The sequence below is a fragment of the Narcine bancroftii genome, chromosome 10 (genome assembly GCF_036971445.1).
Source record: "Narcine bancroftii isolate sNarBan1 chromosome 10, sNarBan1.hap1, whole genome shotgun sequence".
NCBI classification, from domain to species: domain Eukaryota; kingdom Metazoa; phylum Chordata; class Chondrichthyes; order Torpediniformes; family Narcinidae; genus Narcine; species Narcine bancroftii.
Window position 1 is genome coordinate 85,086,482 of NC_091478.1, and position 23,703 is coordinate 85,110,184.

Genomic DNA, 23,703 nt, shown 5'->3' on the forward strand with positions numbered 1-23,703 from the left:
ACAAGCAGGTTTAATGTAAAGCAGTAAAGTCAATGTTCATGCCATGTGGCTGGAGGGTGCCCAGACAGAAAATAAGGCATGGTTCCTCCAATCTGCGGGTGGATAAAGTACATAAAGCCATGGACAGACATGTGAGCGCGGGAGTGTGACCCGGAACTGAAATGGTTGGCTACTGGGAGGTCACTGTGGTTGCGAACAGAGTAGAGGTGCTGAGCGAAGCAATATCCCAGTCTGTGACCAGTCTCTCCGATGTAGAGAAGGCTACAAAGGGTGCACTAGATGCAGTAAATAAGTCCACTGGACATACAAGTGAAGTGTGGCTTCACGTGAAAGGCCTTTTTGGGGCCCCGGACCGTGGTGAGGGAGGTGGTGTGAGTGCAAGTGTTGCACCTCCTGTGGGCACAGGGGAAGGTGTATGAGGGAATCATGGGGGAGTGGTCCCCGAGGAAGGCTGAGGGTTGTGAAGAAAAAGGTCTGCTGGCGGGATCCTGCAGCAAGGACATCCCGGCAGATGACGTGTTGGATGTGGAGGCTGGTGGGGTGGGAGGTGAGGATCCTATGTTTGTTGGGTCTGGGGGGAGGGGCAGAAGGGCCAGGGCAGATGAGCAGGAAATGGAGGAGATGCGGGTGAGGGCCGAGTTGATACTGGTGGAGGGGAAGCCACGTTTGTGGAAGAAGGCAGAAGTTTGTGGAAGATCTGGACTGGAAGACGTCATCTTCGGAACAGATGCTGCAGAGACAGAGAAATTGAGAGAAGGGAATGGAATCTTTGCAGGGGGCTGGGTGTGAGACAAGGTAGTTGTGGGAGTTGAAGGGTTTTGTAGTATATGTCAGTGGAAAGCTTGTCTCTTGGGATGGAGACAGAGAGATCCAAGAAGGGGAGAGTGTTATTGGAGATGGACCAGGTGAGTTTGAGATCGGGTGGGAGTTGGAAGTAAAATTCTGTTGCCTTTACTCTGTACCAACTGAAAACTCTCTGCAGCTCCCCATTTGAGAATTGTGTCTTGCTTGTACTTTATATGAGGATGCTCACTGTTGCAAAACAACCTCTGTCACTGCACCTTGGTACAAATGTCAATAATTTTGAACTTTATGTTCATTGCCAACATCATAGGCTGAAGGGCCTGTTCCTGGGCTGTACTCTTCTCTGTTCTATGATCACGCAAATGTGCTCTCATGCTGCCTAAACCTTAAAAAGGTAATGATCGGAGAGTTTGAGGTACAGCCAAGTAGTGTTGATGTATACGAGTTTTCATTGCTTGGATGTACTTAACAAATTATAATCTGGGCTCAAGCTTTGACCACCTATGTTTAACTTGTGGAAGCAACAAATAATTTAATAATTTGAATTGATAACCTTAGTTAAAATTGCAAAAAAATTGCTGCTCTGCACCTTAAAAAAAACTGCATATGTTCATAATCTCTTCAAAATGAGGTTGAGCAATTGAATCATCAATAGATTATTTTCTTCAGTGGAAGTTTTTCCTTTATTTACAAGATGGAAAAAAAGTTGGAAACATATCCTCACCTGCTGTTTCTTCTTAACATCCAACTGCATCCCTATTTGGATACAGCTTAAAGTATCCTCATAAGTTTGCTCCAGCGCACGTTCCATTGAAAACTTGTGAAAAAAGCCAACCAAGCAACCACACAAGAACGTCACAACGTTGGACATCAGCTGGAAGGCCAGAACAAACAATGTCGGGTTTTGAATCAAGTTAACTTTATTGTCATCTGATTGCACAGCAACAAAACAGTGTTCTCCACTCCTTGGTGTAAAACACAGACACACAACCAGATATAACACACATACAATCAAACAAAACACATGCAGGACAATTATTCATCTATACAAATAAATAAATATTGTTTCAAGAATATAAAATCTCAGATAAAATGTACCGTATATAACAATGATATTATTTCTACCATATTTAAGGAATACTCCAGCCTTTTCAATTATTAAATTTGAACACCCTTTTGATTTAAAAAATACAGTGCAAGTTAATTTTAATTTGTGACGTTGAGTAATGCCTGGCGTGGTGGGGGGTTGGAAGATATGGCAACACTTAGTTTCATACTCTTTTACATGAAAGTGTCATCTCTGGCATGTAGCAGCCAGAGTGAATGCACTGAATGGAGAATGGCACCGCTAAACCAATTGAATTATTTGACTTGATAAGTTAATTTTGCTCATAAGTCTTGCTGAGGAGTTGAGGGGTGAGATGGATTCTGCCAGTTCTGCAGAGAAGAGATCAAAATAAGCACTTAGAGAAGAAATGAAGACTCCTTGGAGAAAATCTAAGGGGGAAACATGACACATTCGTTAAAGTGTGACAGCCATACCTGAAATCCATGGGCACGCAGATTGACTAGCTCCCCCTCCCCTCAAAATATGGATATTATAAAAACCTTCCCTAGTAGGGAAAGGATTGGAGTTGAGGAAATGTAACAGGGCACAGGCAAGGTGTATGTTTCCTTTTTAGCTCCGTTTTTAGTTGGTTTTATTTTAGTTTTTTTTTTCTTTTATTTCTTACTTGGGTTATTTAGTTAATTAGGTTGTTCTTTTTTTTAACGTCTTTGGTGGGGGCTCTGAACCCAACTTGATATGGCTATGTGTTTCAGGGTGGGGGGGAGAAGGGGTAGAGGTAAAAACTCAGTCTCTGTGTTCCATGGATGTTGAAAAAGATTGTATTGATTGTTGAAATTATTTTGGGTCTGTAAAAAAAAATAAAAAAAAAGAAATTAAGACTTATAATTAGTACTTCATCAACCACCAAGGTTCAAATCTGACCCTGTCTGTCAGGAGTTTGTATTTTCTTCCCCTGACCCGCATGGGTTTTTACCAAGAGCTTCTGTTTCCTCCCACCCTCCAAAACAAATGGGGTTGGTAGGTTAATTGGGTGGAATTGGACAGCAGAGATTTCATGAGCCAGAAGAGCCTTCTATCAAGCTGTATCATTAAAATAAAAAAATGGTCTTCTGAATCCAATATAGTTTTTTTTTGTCATCAATAAAATTCCATGTCTCTAAATTAACAGAATGGTATAAACAAGGAGGCTTACAACTGCCAAACTTTAAAAATTATTATAGAGCCGCACAATTAAGATACCTATCAGATTTTTATCAAACAAGGGAAAAGCCAGATTGGACTAGATTAGAATTAGATAAAATAGAGGAAAAGATACCTGAACACATATTATATAAATGGGATGAAAAATTGGTACAACATAGAAGTTCTCCAGTATTACATCATCTACTCAATATTTGGAAGAAGGTTCATGTAGAAAGAAATAAAACAAATTATCAATTACCAAAACTAATATTGACGCAAAATAAGTTACTCCCTTTTACAATAGATAACCTTTCCTTTAGAGAATGGGAGAAAAAAGGGATCAAAAGAATAGAAAATTGTTTTTCAGGAAATAGATTATTATCCTTTGAACAAATGAAAGATAAATACAATATAACTCAAGATACAGTGCTGACATATTACCAATTGAGATCCTACTTGAAGGACAAATTAGGAAGCAGTCTGAGTGTACCAGAGGGAAGTAACTTTGAATATGTGATTACAGATACAATGATAATCAAAAGATTTATAACAAATATGTATATTAAACTGCAAGAAAAGGAGAATGAGGAAACAAATGGTAAAACTAAACAAAAATGGGAACAAGATTTAAATATAAAGATAAAAAAGGAAACATGGGAGAAGTTATGTTCTGGAACGATGAGAAATACAATAAATACGAGGTTACGTATGATACAATATAACTGGATACACAGGCTATACATTACACCTCAAAAGTTAAATAAATGGGACCCAACAGTATCTGATAGATGTTTTCGATGTAAAAAAGAAATGGGAACAACAATTCATGCAATCTGGACATGTGAGAAAGTAGAAAAATTTTGGGAAGATCTAAACCAAATATTAAATAAAATTACAGAAAACAATATACCAAAGAATCCAGAGATCTTCCTCCTAAGTAACATAAAAAACAAAGAATTTGGAATTGATTTGGAGGATGCACAAAAAAGATTTGTTAAGATAGCTCTAGCCGTAGCAAAAAAATGTATCATGTCAACCTGGAAATCGGAAGATAATTTGAAAATACAACAATGGTATATAGAAATGAATAAATGTATTCCATTAGAAAAAATAACATATAGTTTAAGAAATAATATTGAAATATTCGAACAAATATGGGAGCCTTACATGAAACACAATAGCAAAAACCTATCGGGGACATTCACTACCTAAATTAATGAAAGGAGAAGGAAATGAAAAGAATTGACTCAGTAGAATTTCTTGTTTATTTTTATTGAATGACAACATTGTTTGACTGGTTTAATGTATCCTAGATTTTGTACTTTAAATGGACGGGAGGGGGGAGGTAGGGAGGGTGGGATGGGAGGAGGGAGGGGGAAGATAAAATGGCAGTGTATATATTTGAAAAGGAAAAAGTGTGTATCATGGTTAATGTGGTTTATGGTGTGAAAAAAAAAATAAAAAATAAATAAATAAATTCCATGTCTCTAGTGTATGAATCCCATTGAAAACTTAAACTTTCATTTATTTTGCTGTAGGAATGCAATGAGGCTTCCAAAATCTTCCAAGACCAATCCCACTTGTTTGTGGGTTGCGCTGAGAAAGATTGAAAGTGAGTAAGGAAACAGGTCAGAAAATTTTTTTAAAACTTCACCAATACATTGAAGAAAATGAAGATTTTGTTGAAGAGGTCATTAGGATAAAGTTTGAATGAGTTCTTAAATACATTATTACTCATTTTAATTTAGTTACGCTTTACGGAAATAATTGAAGCTTAAGTGAATTCAAAAGAAAAAAGATCAAATATGATTCAAAAAGATTCAATTTTGCCAAATCACAAATTAAAAAATAATTAAACTGAATCAAAATTAAGATATGAAAAATACAACTTGTGTACAAAATGTCCAGAGTTCAAACAAATGCATTTGAATAACAATGTTACCACTTGATACATTTCTTCAGGCACAGAAAGTAAAATTAAGTTCAGTGTTCCCTTGCTTCCATTTAAATTATTTTACCTGGATTCAAAATAGAGGGTCAATGTTCAACACTTACAAATTTAGTAACCAGGACTCACCTGATGAGCAAGGAAGATTGGTGGTTTCGGTATGGTGGAGAGATAAACGCTGAGTGTAACTACATGAGAGATGGACGAGAGGAGGCTGGCAATTATGGCATCCCGCATGGATAATGGCAGCATTGTAAATAAAACAAAGACGATGTACAAGAAGAATGGCACCTAAAAGAGGACAGTGACTATCTTATTGCACAGCAACAAAACAGTGTTCTCCACTCCTTGGTGTAAAACACAACCAGATATAACACACATACAATCACCACCCACCTTAAATGTACCTTCCTTATTACGTCAAAGTTCTGCTTTAAATACGCGCCATTCTGATTTGCATAAATAATCAGAATTTATTGTCATGAACAAGTCGTGAAATGTATTGTTTTGTGGCAGCGTCATGTACAAACATTCATATTATGACCATCTTACAACATCACTATAAATAAATAAAAAATAAGAATAGTAGCGGACAAAAAGTCAGGCTGTGTCTTTGGGTCATTGATTATTCGGGAATCTGATGGCAGCGGGGAAGAAGCTGTCCTTGTGCTGTTGAGTGCTCATCTTTCAGCTCCAGTACCTTTCTCCTGACTTTAAAGTTCCATTATTGTCACATACTACTACATTTAGAACGTAACATACATGAAATTCTTTAACTTTGTCTGCTGTAAGGAAGACAAAGAGCACCCCTCACAGAGTGAAGAGGGGGAGGCCTGGGTGGTGGGGGTCATTGAGGATAGAGGCTGCTTTTTTAAGACACTGTCTCATGTAAATGGAAAAAGTAAAATTAAATAATGGTAAAACTAAAATTTATTCACAGCTTGTTATCTCATCCAAAGGATAGGACTTCTGACAATGCAACACTGATACCCCTAGATTATGTACTCCAATACAAGAATTAAGTTTTAAAAACAATCAATCCAAACTGTGACTAAAATAAGTTTTGAATTTTTTTTTTAAAGATATTATTGCAACTGTAATTGCTAACAATTTTTGTCACTTCAGCAAATTTCCCACTTTTTGCCAAAATTATCACAGAAATTTTGGTTCAATTAAGTTAACAGACAACAAAATACTGTTGTAACTCAATTAAACAACTGAAATGAGTCATACCTGGTCCCAAGCAGAGATATTTTCACCAGTAAAGATGAAAACATACCCCATAGTAAGAAGGCAAAGCCAAATAAACAATGCAAATATCGTCATCCATCTTTGAAATAATGATTCAATGAAGACAAGTACAAATATCACCATAAATATCCCCAGAGCAGTGCACAACGTAACAAAAAAGTGAAGATGATCCAGAATTGTCTGTGTAAGAGAAAAGTGCAACATTAATGGTGAAGCATAGGTTACATCCTTTCAATTTTGGTATAAAATTATTCACCATCAAGCATTTATGAAAGATTTAAGGAATACAATACACTTCCGGTTATATCAAATTATCTCAAAAATATTCAGTAATTCCAAGACATGAAGTTAGTCAGTGCACATAGAATCAATTACATACAATATTAATATTAAATGCTAAAAAATTTCAAAGACTTGCTCCTGGCCAGTCAGTGATAATTTGTCATATAAATTACGCACCATGACTAAATTCTTACAGGATAGAATTCTACAAAGAGAAATAATCAAAATCTCTATGATCGATTTTGGAAATGGAATTTCCTATACAAGTCTGCACATTATTCAGCAATGTTAACTCATCTTTTTATAATGGCCCTTATCACTTGAATTTCTTCTCAAGCACGTGTGCTCATTAATGAGCTGCAATGTTCTACATTCTGTGTTCTCAACCCAAATTCAGAATCAGTTCATTTGTTCTCAGCCAAATAAGAATGCATTTCCCATCCCCAATTTCTGTTTGGAAGGTATGATACAGACCACATGGTGAGGACAAGTATTAAACGCCAAAAATGAAATTTGACCAATGAATGACAATTATACAAGTCAAGAGCAAAACTGTATTTTGTGCAATTACCCCAACATAATATACAAATGTTTATTCACATCTCAAGATGTTCTGCTGCCTGCAAGCTGTACAAATCAACAGCGATATGCAAGCTCCATCAAAGAATGCACATTTAAATCAATAACTACTGGTATCAAATAACTGTTTCTACTTTTTGTCAATTAGATACAATATATGATGGAGGTTCTTACCAAGGTGAAACTTCAACCTAGCCTTGCAGGAATTGGCAACTTCGGGCCAAATCCCATGGTATAGATAACACTGACTCGTGTTAATCTGAACCTTCTTGTTTTCTACTCAGTCAATTACATCTGTTCATTCATCAGGCTTGAATTTTTCACCCAAACCCATTTCTCTTTTAAGTTTATTACTCAGCAATATCTTGCAAAAACACCAGCATCATTGACATGTATTGTATCTTTCCTAATCTCCAGCAGATCACAATGTTTATCCAACAACCAGTACCAGATGGGTAGAAATATCTTTCTCTTTCCATCATTTTAGGACTCTGCTGTATCCACTGTTCATGAGCCTATCCCTGTAATGTTGCTAGGGAGGGAAAAACATTTCAAACTTATTGAAATATCAGATAGTAAACGTCCAAATCATGATGGTGGACAACTTGAAAAGGAACCCTGAGATTATGGTTTTTAATGTTCCCTTAGTAAATGTGGGCATAATATTGGAACATGATCTCTGACTTCAGTTCAATCCTATTCATAAAATCAAACTGTAAATGAACACCATGCCGCAGCACTTGATTTTAAATTAATGACCCATTGATATCATACAATGTTAGAACAATAATGATACTAAAAACCAATGTCGGAAAACAAAATATTTTACCCTAATACTTATTTATAAAAGGACAAAATATTTGCGACTTACCAGTTCAAGGGCAAAGAAAACGATAATCAAAGCAATGCAAGCCACAGTAATAATAAGTAGGAAAAGAAAAACAAGTGGGAATTGCTGGGTTATACAGAAATAAGTCTCGAAGAGCGAGTCAGTTCTTCGACGAGTTTCGCTTTCATTAATAAAGTACTCCCCTCTGGATGGCATTGTTAAAATGCAAGATTTCCTTTTTAAGTTGAGATTTCAGCGTTCAAAGTTTACAGGCATGACAATGTCTGTTAAACTTTTTTTAACACCAAGTATGGCAGTTCATTCAGTTGCATTCTGCGTGGCATTTTTTTTTGTCCTGAGTAGAGGAAGGGGGTAGGATAGTGGGGAGAGAAAAGGAAAGTGGCAGTTTGGTGGTGGGGGGAGTGGTCACTTGTCCCAGGCTGTTCGGATGCTCCAACCCACCATGTGTTCTTCATCAAATGTGCTGAACATGATTCTTCACTTTGAAAGAACGCACTGTTTTAAGGCCTTCTGAATTATCCTTGTCAAACAATTGTTATTTGAAACATCTGGGAGTGGATATTTGTGTTATCTTCCAGTAGCATCATCCTGCAAGAAGTCCAAGAGGAAAAGGAGATAAACAAGTCAACATGTTTGGCATCCCAATGTGCTTTCAGCAACCATTATTCAACTTTTCCTTTGTTAACTGAACATTTATTATGTGTTTGTCCATTGAAAGGTTCCAGTATATTTCTTAAAAAAAAACTACCTTCTCTTCTTGGACCTATTGTGCATTTAACTGATGCTTAGTTTTGTCCACACAAGAGGTTTCTTTCAATGGAACAATAGAAAGAAATGCATGGTTTCTCTCCAAACACTTGCACTGATTCAATAATGTTACACTAACATCCAAAGTCTTTCCAATTTACCAGAGAATTGTTTATTTGGATGCTTAGCATCAGGTTACAAATTAAAAGGTAACTGCAAGCTTTGCTACTTTTGGGGACAAAATGTATGCTAAAGCTTACACATTTAATGACCATCAGTTCCATGGCAACAGCAAAGTATAGAGAACAATGAACATTGAGAATTGAGGAATATATTAAAAGAGCAATGACCAATAGTTGATGAGTGGATGTTTCAATGAACTCCTTTCAGCACTGAGGAAACTGGTATTGTAACAGTGGCATGAAGAACAGAATTCCCACAAAAAGACGCACTAGAAGAGAAGGATGAGCAAAGCACTTCCATTTCTAAATTACGATCACCATGGCAGCCTCTGACCCTTCTTCAAGGACAATACTTGTACTGAATTCAGAATTACATCAAATATGTTTCAACCACCTACACACACTCGTGTATTTGTTAAGATTAGAGTGAAACTGCGAACTAAACATCAATTTCTATCCGTCAGAATGAGTTTACTCAAGGTTCATTTCACTACAAGGACTAAGCACCAAAAATGAAAATTGAGCTACCAGTGACATTCAAACAAACATTTCAAGGGTGAAAGTGTATTTTGTACAATTAACGCAAAATAACATGCAAATTTTAATTTACAAGTATGATCTGACCAACCTCCCCATCTGCAAGTGGTAGAAACTAACAGCCCTATACATGGTCTTATCAAAGAGTACTATGATGGGTCCAGAGGACCCCAAAATCCAGCAGCAATAGAAATTCACCAAGACAAATGGTTACTTGCTCAAAAGTTGCTTTTAATTATCTTTAAATGTGAAAATAGAATCAAACTCTAAATTATTACTATTAACCTAACTTAACCCCCTTCTAATTCTAAGCACATATGCAAGACAAGTATTTCATCCATACAAATAAACAAATAAATATTTTTTCATGAATATGAATGATTAGTGTGAGCTGTTCCTTTGGTCGTTCAGCAACCTCACTGCCCATGGGAAGAAGATGTTCCTCAGCCTGGAGGGGCTGCCTTTGATCCTCCTGTAACTCTTCCCCAAAGGGAGCAGCTGAAAGATGCTGCATACAGGGTGGAAGGGATCCTCAATGATTTTGCATGCCTTCTTCATACAATTATCTCTGTAGGTCACATCAATTGGGGGGGGGAGGGGTGGTGGGGAGGGAGGGAGGGGGACTCCAATAATTCTCTCAGTCATCAATAGTTCTGAGCAAAAATCCCTACAAAAGGTAGTGGATACAGTCCAGTACATCACAGTCAAAACCCTCCCCACCATCAAGAACATCAACAGGGAACGCTGCCATTCGAGAGCAGCAGCAATCATCAAAGATCCGCACCACCCAGGACACGCTCTGTTCTCACTGCCGCTACCAGGAAAGTGGTCGAGGTGCACCACCAGGTTCAGGAACAGCCGCTACCCCTCCAGCATCAGACTCCTAAACCACAAACTCAGTCTTATTTAAAAAATCTAACTTTCACATTATTTATTATTGAATATTTATTTTCTGCATTGCACAGTTTGTTTGCCCTTCTTTATTTGTTTACATTTCTCTCTTTTGTATCCATATATTTTCTTGAGTACAGTTTTTTTGCACTAATGATAAGTAGAAATTCTGCCTGGCCTGCAGGAAAAATCTCAGAGCTGGAAATGAGCTGTACTCGGACCATAAATCTGAACCATGATTTTGTAAAGTTATGGCCACTTTACAAATTAGAGTTGTTGGAATTACTTCATATTGTTTGTATGTGCCCATGATCAGAATTTTATTTCATAGCAGTTTGCTAAATATCCAGTCAAACTACAACTGCAATTTAATAAATTTATTTTTGGAGCAATACGTAGTAGATTTGTAAAAAAAGCACTGAATAAGGAAATATTCCATTTGCAAAGCAGACGTGAATATATAACTCTCATACTTTCTTACTGATTATGCATCATTCTTCACCATTTCATTATGGAAGAAACACTCAACTACTTTAGTTTTTTTTAAAAAAACAAGAGCTCATGGTTTAATTTGAAATTATCTCTATCAATTTACTATCAGAAATGCAAATAATAAGAAAAGCTAAAAATAGAGGCAAGTGCATTTTAATGAACTTTCAAATTGCAAACTTTGTTATGAGGACGATTAATGCTTCAAATTTTTAAATGCTTGTAATTGCAACTTTAATAGGATCTCCACTGCCTCTGCTTTCATTCATCTTCTTCAATCTGCAAAATACGGGGCTAAAGTACTGAACTAGGGAAGTCATATTTTTTTAAACCAAGACATCACAATCTAAAATTCAATCTAATTAACATTCTGTGCTATTTAGTGTGATCAGTGTCGAATAGCTTGAGAAAACAGTTAAATGCACAAAATGAAATTGAGAAATTTTATTCATAACTGTTATTAATAATGCATGTGATGTAAATCTCTATTGTTGAGACAGAATTGACCAAAAATATTAAAAATGACGGGCCTTGTTCAGTTTTGACATTTGAAGATGAGAGAGGAGAGTGAGGGGTGAACTGGCTAAATTCTGTTCAAATCAAACAAGTGAAAATGATTACTTTTTAAAAACAACTTTTTCATAGCCTTCCCTTCCTGCTCAGCTTGCAGTAATGTTGCAATAGGAACATAGTTCGCCATAGGGTTTGGAAACTCCCCAATCCCTCGTCCAAGTTGGCCAGTCACCAAGGAGTTTATTTAAAAAGTTTGACACACTGAGCAATCGCAACTGTTGTACTTCTGCTACGAGCTAATGTCTATGTCTATTTATTTTAGTAGCAGTCAGACTGTCCATTTGTGTTCTTAACTTTCCCAAACCTTGTGGAATTGGATTAATATCTTCAACAAACGAGAGAAAAGTGGGAGATGTTAAAAAGCACTTTCCAAACACAAATGCTCAGATTTATTCTCATCTCTAGTCTTAAAATGATGCCAAGTGTTGTACTCTTTCCCCCTTCACCAAAACTTTGATCAACAATTAATAAAGTGCATGATCTGTTTCAAAAAAAACTTGTACAGACATCAAGCACTGATTTTGCCTGAACTAAAATAACCATCCAAGTCAACTGCAGGTTAATGATCAAATATACATTCTCTGGGAGACACCATAGTAAAACATTACTTACCACAAATTTATTTATCTTTAAAGACTCAATGATGGTTGACTTGCCCATTGCTCAGCTAATAGATTGCAGCGTGAGCAAAAGTGAGATCATCCATGATGGGCTCAAAGCAAATGGAACAACGGGTTGTCAAAATAAAATAATAAATTCCAAAGAGCCTTCAGGATCATATAAGTATCTTACAAAAAGGGGCATTTTTGTCTGAACTCCAACAGAGCAAGAGAATTGGCTGAGTGAGAAAATGTTTTCCGAATGTTTCATAGCTTCACAACTATCATCTTGACTCATGGAAATTGATGTCCATGACTTTTCAAGAGCATTCAGGAAGGCATTTTGTGTTTCCATCTTGTGGTTGAAAATATGTAGAAGCCAAATGAAAAGTGATGAAGGAACATAAACAAATGGAAAATAGAAGCAGTGGCTGACTATTTGGCTGCAGTATTCAGAAAAGTACAGTGAATCTTCGTTAGAACGCCATTTGTTAATCCATAGAATCGCTTATAGCGCAGGTGTCTGTGGACCCCAAACATTGATTTTAGGATGCCAGGCTAACAGTGGCTAACAGCCACAAACTCAAAAGTGGACTCATGACTTATTTACAAGATGTGTATGTTAATATGTGGAGTTTAAAGGTCTTATTAAAGGGCTTGAGTCACAGTATTCTGTTTTCCTGCTTCCTGAATCATGACGTTTATGCATCTGTTCCGCAACTCGGCTGTAACATGGTATGAAATCTTGGACCCCAAAATCCATGTTCTAATGAGGTTTGACTGTATGTATTTATATTTAAAACCAAAGTCGATGACCTCACAGTCATTCATATTAAACTACATCTGCCATGGATTTGCCCTTTCATCCAATATATTCAAATCACATTGGGATTTCCCAAATAACCCACATATCTGTCCCTTCAAATAGCTCCATTCCCATTCCTGGATCTGACATATGTCTCATCTGCCTCCTCAGGGCCCGATTAAAACTAAATTGGAGGCATCACCCTGAAGGAGTACTAAATATAGTTATCTCACAGCTTTGAGCTCCTTGCCATTCATACTTTTCCACCATTATGATTTTTTTTCCCCTCAACCACAAGGGAGACTGCTTCTCAATGAAAAGGCTGCTTTCTGGCCAAAAATAAATCACAATGCTAAAAGCCCTACTTGTAACAAAACATCACCATTTCCTGTCCTCCACTAAACATCAATAACTACACCACATCGGGTATAGTAGTGATTTGGGACAACCTTAGATCAGGGGAAGCTAAATAAATACAAGTCCTTTTTTTTTGTTTCCAATTTGGTCCTTTTAAGAATGCTGTGAGCAACAGTTCTGGAGAATACTATGCAAAAATATCACCTAGCTCTCACTTCAATCTCACATAGAAAGGTAAAGGTAACTAGCATCCTCCATTCAAAGAATGGAAGTCTTCATCAATATATAAATGGCAAACATTTCTGTAAAAAAAAATCTAAAATAATTTTCAAGTATTTTAAATTGCATGCTGGATTATATTAAAATCATTATTTTTAATGACTCCAGTTTCAGTTTTATTTAAATGACTACAACAAATTACTCTAAAGTATGAAGTTGGCTAAGTCACCAGAACCAGACCAGATCTACCCAAGGCTACTGTGGGAAGAAAGGGAGTAAATTGCTGAGCAATTCGCCCATTGTTATTGAATGAAGATCTACCGGGACCAATGACTGAAGAGGGCGCACAAAATCAGTGAACCAGTGTGGACTCGAAAGGCCAACATGGCCTGTTTCCGCTCCGTAAATGGTCCTATGGTTAACTGTTGATGATTTTCGCGTCAGCCAGGAGAAATACTGAGGGATTGGAGAGCTGAAAATGTTGGTCCCTGTTCAAGAAAGGGAGTAGTAGAGATAACCCAGGAAATGATAGACCAGTGAGTTTTACTTCAGTGATGGGCAAGCTGTTGGAGAAGATCCTGAGAGACCAGATTTAGAAGCATTCAATGAGGCATAATCTGATTAGGGACAGTCAGCATAGCTTCAGGGGAAGATCGTCTCATTCTTTAAGGATGTATCAAAGAATAAGGCAGTATGGATGGCTTGGCTGTTAGTGCTATGCCTTTACAGCACTAGCGATCTGGTCTTGGGTTCAAATCCCATGCTGTCTGTAAGGAGTTTGTATGTTCTCCCCGTTTCTGCAAGGGTTTTCCCCAGGGGCTCCAGTTTCCTCCCACCATTCAAAACCTACTGGGGGATTTGGTCAATTGGGTGGCACAGACTCATGGGCCAAATGGCCTGTTATCATGCAGTATATCTAAAAAAAATCATTGATTAAGGTAGAGTGGTGGATGTAGTGTATATGGATTTCAGTAAGGCATTTGATAAGGTTGACCATGCAAGGCTCATTCAGAAAGGACACAGAGGCCAGAGAGGCCTTGTTTTGTGAATATTGATTTGGTTTGTCTAGAGAACCAGGGGTTGCTCGTGTTGTTACGAAGGTGTTCGTTGACTGTGGGAGCAAGTTCAAGAGCCATGGCAGCTATACAAGACCTCAGTAGATCCCACTCAAAATATTGTGTTCAGTTCTTGTCACCTTATTGCAGGAAAGATGTGGATCCTTGGGTGAGGGTGCAGAGGAGTTTTACAAGGATGGAGAACATGCCTTATGAGGATAGATTGAGTGAACTTGGTTTTTTTCTCCTTGGAGCAACAGAGGATGAAGGGTGACCTGATAGAGGCACTAATCATGTAGCCGGCCAGAGGCCTTTTCCCACGGCTAAAAATATTAACACGAGGGGGCATAGTTTTCAGGTGCTCAAGAGTAAGAGGTAAATCTTTCATACAGAGAATGGAATATGCTGCCAGCAAGGGTGGTGGAGGCAGGTAAAATAGGATTATTTTATTATTTGAAAGAGACTAAGATAAGTACATGGAGCTGAGAAAAATGGATTATCAGTTGAGAAATTCTAGGCAGTTGTTAGGGTACATTATTAGATGGGCATAACACTTGTTTGCAAGAGTCTGAACTGCACTGTAGATTTCTATGTTCTATGATGTAGAAAATGAAAAAAAAAAATTAGATTATATTCTTAAACACTCCTTATTGCATTGATTCAGGGTCTGCTTGAATTTGAGAAACTGGCAACAAAGCCTAAGCAGAAAATTGAAGATAAAATAATATTTTTCAAAGTTAATCAACTCTGGTAACACTTTGCACTCAGTTTGGCAAATGTGCGCAAATTGGAAACTGCAAACCTTAATTTTTATCTTATCTGTGTCACACTCCATTTTCTATTTTGATGATACAGTAAATTCTGCACACAATTATTTATCCTACATGTGCCACACACCATTTTTTTAATTTAATAGTGTGCATTACCACAGTGTGGAAAGAAAGTCACGCACCCAAGACAATGAAGACTGGTTTATTATTGCACTGGCAGCTCGACTTGTATTCTCTCCTCACTGCTGACTACAGGAGTGACGTAACGTCAGTGCTGACCTAGATTGGACAGCGTTCCCGCTGTTGCTCGTTGTTTCCTGCCATGCAGGTGGTCACCTGGGATGAAGGTCATTGGCCCCCACGGGGTCTGCACGGTTGCCACGATCATCAGCCCTCTTGTATACTGGGTCACATTTCTCACCCCTCCCAGAACCGGCAATCAGAGGCTTCTTGCTGCTTTTGGCGGCCTACCTCTGCGTCGCAGGGGCTGCAGGCAGAATGGTTTGTTAATGTCCAGATGTGCTGGTTTGAAGCAGTCAATAGTGAAAGCATCTTCCTTACCGCCGATATCCATCATACTTCGATCTATTGTGTCTGATGACTTTATAAGGTCCCCAATATGGTCGTTGCAGAGGTGTTCAATATGCACACCCCCCCCCCCCCCCCCGCAGGTCTTGAAGTCTCTGGGGATCTATGCTTTGCCTGGCCATGCAGCGGAGACTGCAGAGGTGCTAGAATACCCAGTCTTTCCCTTAGTTTAGTCAATGAGGCCGTGGGGTCCTCTGGGTCCTTGGCAGTGGCCAAGAACTCCCTTGATATCACCAACGGCGTGTCATACATCATATCAGCTGCTGAGGCATTGAAGTCTTCTTTTGGCGTGGTGCGGATCCCCAGAAGGACCCAGGGTAGTTCGTCTGCCCAGTTCAGCCCCTTGAGCCGAGCCATCAAGGCCCCCTTTAGGTGCCTGTGGAACCACTTCACCAACCCATTGGTCTGAAGGTGGTAAGCCATGATGGAGCTGGGTTCCCTAGAAATTAGCCAGCACCACCTAGAGTTCCGAAGTGAACTGTGTACCTCTATCAGAGGTCATATGCTCTGTGATGCTGAAACTTGACACCCCCCACCTGTTAATTAGTGCCCTGGCACAGGTCTCGGTGATTGTGTCAGCCAGCGGGACTGCTTCCGGCCAGCTCGTGGAGCAGTCAATCATGGTGAAGAGCTATTTCACCCCCTTAGAGACCAGTAGTGGCCCTACAATGTCAATATGGATGTGGCTGAACCTACATCACGCTGGCTCAAAAGTCTGGGAGGGGGGAGTTTGCCTTGACATGTGTCTGCACTTTGGACGTCTGGCAGAGCACACAAGTCTTGGCCTACTGACTGACCTGTTTCCAAAGGCTGTGCCAAATGAACCTACTGAACCCCATTTTGACAGAAGCTCTGATGGATGGGTGCTCCAGGTTGTGCACTGCGTTGAAAACCTGCCACCTCCATGCTACTGGCAAGATGGGGCTAGATTTGCTGGGGGAGATGTTGCAGAGGACTGTCTGGTTACCAGGGCAGAAACTGCCATTCTGTATGCCAGGATCTCAGGTCCTCCTGCTGTGCCATGGCTAGGGTGGAATAGTCTATTCCCTGGGACAGGGCCTGGATGAACTCGATTGCCGGGCGGGACGGTGCGTTAGCCACCACATTGGTCTTACCTATGATGTGTTGGATGTCCATGGTGAAAGGTGTCATTACTCCCTGGCCAACCACGGGTTAGACACTTTATGGAAGGCAAAGGTTAACAGTTTATGTCCAGTGAAGATTCTGAATTGTCGACCTTCCAAAAAATACCTGAAGTGCCTGACTGCCAGATACAGTACAATAGCTCCCAGTCAAAGGCACTGTATTTGAGTTTGGGTGGCTGGAGGTGCCTACTAAAGGCGGCCGGGGCTGCCATTGCCCTTCAATAAAATGCTCCAGTACGCCCCCTACTGCTGTGCTGGAGAGATGTCTACTGTGAGAGCAGTTGGTGCCTCTGTCTTAGAGTATGCCAGAAGGTTGGCATTGGCCAGTGCATCCTTGGCCTTCTGGAACACCTCCAAAGCCTCAATGACCCAGGTAATAATTTTACCTTTCACCGCCATTAACGCAAAAAGAGAGCACATGAGGCAGGCCACTGCCGCTCTGTTGCCAGCATGTGCAGGGCCTAGCAACCTGCTCCACCGAGGCACCATTTTCTTTCTTCACTCTCCAGAGCACATCTGCCAAGGCTGTGACTTCTTGGGGTCTCTGAAGGTGGTTGCGGCGTTCCAGGAAAATTGGCTCAAAGAGCAGGCAAGGTCTATATCCCTCAGCAAGGATGAGCATTTCCCTCATGAGGGTGGATGTGGCCATCCCCCAAACTGTCCATAAGCAACAATCATGCGGTGGGCTTGCGCCATGAGAGCCTGAAGGTGCGGGTTAACAGCTCCTTGAGGGCATCGCATTTGCCTTGCTCTGGAGGCTGCTGCAGGAAGCTGATGACCCTTGCTGCCGTGTCTTGGTCGAGCGGGCTCACCACGTAGTAGCGGGTGTCATCAGCATTGATGTGTCAAAGGTGGGACTGGGTATCCGCCTGATCGAATCACATGTGTGGCTGCGACGCCAAGAAACTTGGCAGCTTCAACAAAACCACACGAAGAGCTGCCTGCTCTGCAATCTTCAAGTCCAACTGCCAGTTGGACCAGCCGGGGTCACCAATGTAGTGTGCGCGCTACCACGAAATGTGGAAAGAATGACACAGACCCAAGCAGTCAAAGTCGAAGACTGATTTAATTATATTCTCTCCACTACTGATGACAGGAGGTGACGTCAGGGCAGCTCGGATGGGGCAGCATTCCCACTGCTGCTCGTCGTTTCCCGCCGTGCAAATGGTCATCTGGGATGAAGGTCATTGGCCCCCACTGGGTCTGCATGGTCGCTGTGTTCATCGGCCATATTGTGTACTGGGTTGTATGCCGGTTCGTGGGCCGCTACAATATATTCTTTCCTTCCTGTACTAAAACTTCTGCCCAGCAATAAATGAACAAATATTGAATATTAAAACAAATGTACATTTATGTATCACCAAAATGAATTTCCAATATTATAGAATTCTATCAAACTAGAGGATTTCTTGTATGTCGACAAAAATCATACCCTCCGATCTCTTAGATACAATAAACAGACCAAATAAGCAGTTTGTTTGTTTGTTGGTGGACATGAGTGATAAAGTTAAACCAGAACCTGCTCCTCAAATCACCTTTTATAATTAATGCCCAGCTCAACAAATAGGCTCATCAAAAAAGCATTTCTGTACTTGCAATAATCTCAGATTGTGTATCTGAAATGAATACCCAATTCTTTAAATGCATTTGACCCAAAGACAGAATGGACTTCCCAGTTAAACCAAACTGAAGAAAAGAAGACATGGAAGAACTCTTCTCATTTCTGGCAGCTTCCAGGCCTATGTTAAGCATTATATTAATGCCCAGGACATGTATGCAAGCAATTTGTCATCTGAGGAGGACATGCGTGCTACCTTTAGGAGAGTGAATCTGAGGAAAGCATCCAGTCTGGATGGAGTACCTGGCCGAGTATTAAAGATCTGTGTTGACGAACTTACCAGTGTATTCACAGTTACCTTCAATATCTCACTCCAGCAAGGTGTGGTACCCACCTGTTTCAAACAAGTATTAATCTTACAGGTGCTCAAGAGGGTAATAACCTGCCTTACTGACTATCAACTAGTAGAACTTACATCAACAGCAGTGAAGTGTTTTGAAAGGCTGGTGTTGAAGCATATCAGCTCCTGTCTGAGCAGCGATATGGATACACTCCAATTCACTTATAATAGCAACAGGTATACAGCAGATGCCATCTCACTGGCTCTACACAAAGCGCTGAAACACCTAGACAGTAAAGATGCATTCATAAGAATGCTCTTGTCAACTACAGAGCAGCATTTAACACCAACATCAGAAAACTCCAAGACCTTGGACTCAACACCCCACTGTGTAATTGGATCCTGGATTTCCTCACCTCCAGGCAATAATCAGTGAGGATTGGTAAGAACATCTCCTCCACAATGTCCATCAGTACTAGCCCCCTCCCTGACTCACTTTACACCTACGACTGTGTGGCTCGGTGCAATAATAACCACATCTACAAATTTGCAGATGATATCATGGTAGTGGGGTGTATAAAGAAAGGCGATGAGTCAGCATAAAGGATGGAGATTGAAGAATTAGCTGAATGGTGCACCAACAACAACCTTGAACTCAATGTCACCAAAACTAAGGAGCTGATTGTTGACTTCAGGAAGGGAAAGCCAGAGGAATACAATCCAGTGATCATTGGGTGTTCAGAGTTGAGAGGATGGCTTAAGTTCTTGGGAGACACTATCTCAGAGGATCTTTCCTGGATTGAACACATTAATAGCATTGTGAAGGAAGTGTGTCAGTGCCTCTACTTCCTCAGGAGTTTGTGGAGGTTTGGTATGACTCCAGAAACCCAGGCAAATTTCTACAGAGGTGTGGTGGAAAGTGTGCTGACCAGCTGCATTACAGTTAGGTATGGGTCACCAATATCCTAGAGCACAGATCCCTGCAAAAAATAGTGGACACAGCTCAGGACCTCACAGGAAAAACCCTATCAAGAACATCTACAGTGAATGCTGCTGTCAGAGAGCAGCAGCAATCATCAAGGATCCACACCACCCAGCACACGTTGCCATTAGGAAAGAGGTATAGGTGCCTCAAAACTCAGACCACCAGGTTAAGGAGCAGATGCTACCCCACCACCATCAGACTCCTCAAACATAGACTCATTTAAGGACTCTTAATTGTTCACTTTAATGATTTTTTTTAATAACTTTGTTTTGCATAGTTTGTTTGCATTCGTTATCTGTTTACAGCTCTTTATTTTTTTACATGTATACACGGTGTACAGTTTTCGTTGCACTACCAATAAGTGGTGATTCTGCCTCGCCCACATTCAAATTTTTGACCTTTTCTGTGGTACTCAATCAAATACATTTTAAAAAGTAATCTCATTTTTTTTGAGCAATTTGGACTTGGTTTGGATTAGAAAATTATCAGGCTACTAGAGTTAAATACAAGTTGACACTATATCTTCCTTTCAAAGACAGATTCTGCAGGTACAATTTCAAAACAAAAACCTAAAATAAGTACACTGGGCCAGATTGTACTTCACCTCACCCATTCCCCATATTCATACTCGCTGACTTGCCCATCCAACAGAAGACAACCAGGATCAGGAAGCAGATCCTGCTTCTTAACCCACAACCACCCTTTTTGACCCTTTGTCAGTTCCTTGATGACAGAGGTATTTGAATGATTCTTTAAAAAATTTAAATAATTCGGAAGAAAGGCCACATTTAATTGGTGTAAATTGATGAAAATGTTAACTAATTTTTAAAAAATCTATGTTTCAACCAAAGTCGCCAACTCAATTGGACTGAATGGGGCCACATTTTCTGTGGCAACCATGGGGGAGTAGGCACGACCCTGGTCCCAATTCTACTGATCTCGTGGTGAAGTCAAGGGTTGGTAGAACGTGGTTGACTGGTGGCCCAGCCGAGGATGAATGGGGTCTGCCCCAGGACTCTCAGCAGGGTGCCCAGCTACATTCTAATCTGCAATGTACAGGTGCAGAACTCACAGTGACCTGGCCCCAGGGACCTTCAATGGTAAAAGGCAAGTACTGTGCAAGTGCAGAGCCTTCACCAAACCCAGAACATTAAAGGCTTACAAATAATTTGGGTGCACTTCAATTCTGCCAGATGTACTTTCAAAAAGGCCCGCCCACACTTGCATAACAAAATTTTTTATACTTCTCTCCTACCTCCTTTCCACACCTTCTAACCAGCCACGAGCCACTCACCCCACCCAACTTGACACACACCCCGCCCAATTCTCCAATGTAGAATTAAAAAAACACATAATTGCATCCAAGGTAGTTTCTCTTTACTTTGAAAACTGCAGCATGGTTGGCATAGCGCCACGCTGGGGCAGCGCCACGCTGGGGCAGCGCCACGCTGGGGCAGCGCCACGCTGGGGCAGCGCCACGCTGGGGCAGCGCCACGCTGGGGCAGCGCCACGCTGGGGCAGCGCCACGCTGGGGCAGCGCCACGCTGGGGCAGCGCCACGCTGGGGCAGCGCCATCGATCAGGACCAGGGTTCAAATCCTGTGCTGACTGTAATGAGTTTGTACGTTCTCCCCGTATCTGCGTTGGTTTTCTCCGGGGGCTCCAGTTTCTTCCAACCCTTCAAAAACATACTGTGGGTTGCAAGTCATTGGGTGCAATTGGGCTGCATAGGCTTGTGGGCCGAAAAGGCCTGTTACCGTGCTGTATGCCTCAACAAAAATGAACAGCTCACGTCTACTCTCCTCTACTGAAAACCAGGATTCTTGCCACCGTCCAAGAGACAGCTGGGTTTTAGAGACAGCAGTAAACATTATTTGTCTGTCATCCAAAACAATTAATTATTGGATTAAAAAGGCAATTAAACTTACAACTTTTATTAGAATGCAGCTAGGCTGACAGATAACAATGAAAAAGAATTGATTTTTCTATTTTTGTCATCCAGGAACGCTGAATAACATGTACGTTTTGTAGCTAAAACAACTACATCAAATCTGAAACACCCGTGCTTCAAGTTCAAAAAATTGCTTTCAACTGAAGGAAAACCATTTTCCTCATCATATCATGGTGGAAATCTCCTCATACTCATTTAGGAATTTCTCATTTCTTGATTGTAACTTTGTTAATCTGTAATTGAATAAATAGGAATTACAATCTGGATAAACATACTGGGGCGGCACAGTTGGCATAACGGTTAGCACAACGCCTTTACAGCACCAGCGACTGGTCCAGACCGGGGTTCAAGTGGGTTGAACTGGAGTACGTTACTGGGGTGTAAATTAGGGGGCACACAAGTGTAGTCCAAAATGGCCTATTCTTGTGCTGTATGTCTAATTTTTTTAAAATTAAATTTAAATTTTAAAATTTTAAATTAGAGTGGAGAGAGGCAGACACCACTGAGTTTGAAAATCTAATTTGTATGATCAGTTTACTCATTACAGCTTAGTCAGAGGGAAAGATTAAAAATTCATCCATTACATTTGAAACCAAGATTAAAAATAGAAATATTTCAAAATAAGAGCAAACTACGTAGTACAAACAAAGTCATTCATTAAACCCATGCTTGTCAAAAATAGTAAGTATATTCTGGATATTCTTGAAAATATTTAATGTATCATTAACCTTAAGAACATTCTGCCAAATTTATCACTCCTGTGTCTAATAAATTCCACAGGTCAATTAATAAACTGACTTCAAAATCTTTAACTTCAATGCTGTGGAGTGCGGGTTAATGCCCCACTTGTTTATTTTTTATGTTTTAGGATCAGGTGCTTATGAGGCAGGGTGTCTCAGTCATGTCTGAGAGGGGACACTGCCTTTGATAGACAATATTGGTGTGGTGCAGGGTGGTCAACTCCCAGCATGCTGACTTCACCTGTTCTCATTCCAGAGCAGTATCACCAATATATCCAGTCAGTAGATGCAATTATATTTTGAATCTGAAGTATAAAGTTCAGTAAAACCCCCGGCATCCAGCTCCTGTGGGAATTGGTAAATGCCAGATAAGTGTATTTTATGGCTGCTTGAGACTTCTTACAATGCCCTAATACAACTGTATTAAGAATAAACAGTTTAAAAGATAAAAAATACTGTACTTACAATGAACAAATTTCAGTTTAAAGCATTTTACTTTATTTTCAGTCATATTCTTTGAAAACATTTAACCATCATTGCATCTCCAAGTTCCTCCTCTCCATGGAGCCATCCAAAAGGTAAACAATAACATTTTAGAAACTTAAACACTGCTCTCCCTGCCAATTTACGGTTAAAGCCTCTGACTGGGGTGACTCTTACGAAGCAGGAATAAGGAGACATGTCATGAGATTCACCTCAACAGCGAGCAGCATGAACCAGCTCTTCATCCTCGGCGACACCACCGATGTTTCACACAACTTAATTGAAACAACTGCAACGAGCAAAACCCGACCAAGGCTCTCCGCTGGCTGAATTTTTGCTCCCATCTTCACCAAAGGTTTATATGTTACTTCAGAGAAAATGTACAATTTTAAACATGTATTTTTTTACCTATTATTTTATTCTTAGTAATTTTCATTTTTCTCTTTTTTTTTTGCCAGTTGCTTGAGGCAGGTGGTTGCTTGAATTCTGAATATCATGGCTTTACTAAACATTATAATAATGTGTTGTGTTCGCCATTTAATCTTTATTGTGGCGAAGAAATGAAAAGGAGAACAAGTCCCAAGTATAATTTTAAGCACTTTATCTTCTTTACCACGGAATGGTCAATGTATATTTTTTCTTTGGCTTGGCTTCGCGGACGAAGATTTATGGAGGGGGTAAAAGTCCACGTCAGCTGCAGGCTCGTTTGTGTTGACAAGTCCGAT

At 40.0% G+C, this 23,703-nt stretch overlaps 1 protein-coding gene across 5 annotated transcripts in view; it reads right to left on the minus strand.

The window, feature by feature from the left end:
* adcy7 (adenylate cyclase 7) overlaps positions 1–23,703 on the minus strand; it is a 138,783-nt gene that overhangs the window by 47,635 nt on the left and 67,445 nt on the right. For all 5 annotated transcript variants that reach the window (XM_069901612.1, XM_069901617.1, XM_069901613.1 and 2 more), the window contains 4 exons: positions 7,987–8,553; positions 6,237–6,434; positions 5,133–5,294; positions 1,529–1,678 (listed from right to left, as the gene is read on the minus strand). In XM_069901612.1, the coding sequence (XP_069757713.1) occupies positions 1,529–1,678; positions 5,133–5,294; positions 6,237–6,434; positions 7,987–8,160 (684 nt within the window). In that variant the 5' untranslated portion in view covers positions 8,161–8,553. The remainder of the gene's footprint in view (positions 1–1,528; positions 1,679–5,132; positions 5,295–6,236; positions 6,435–7,986; positions 8,554–23,703) is intronic.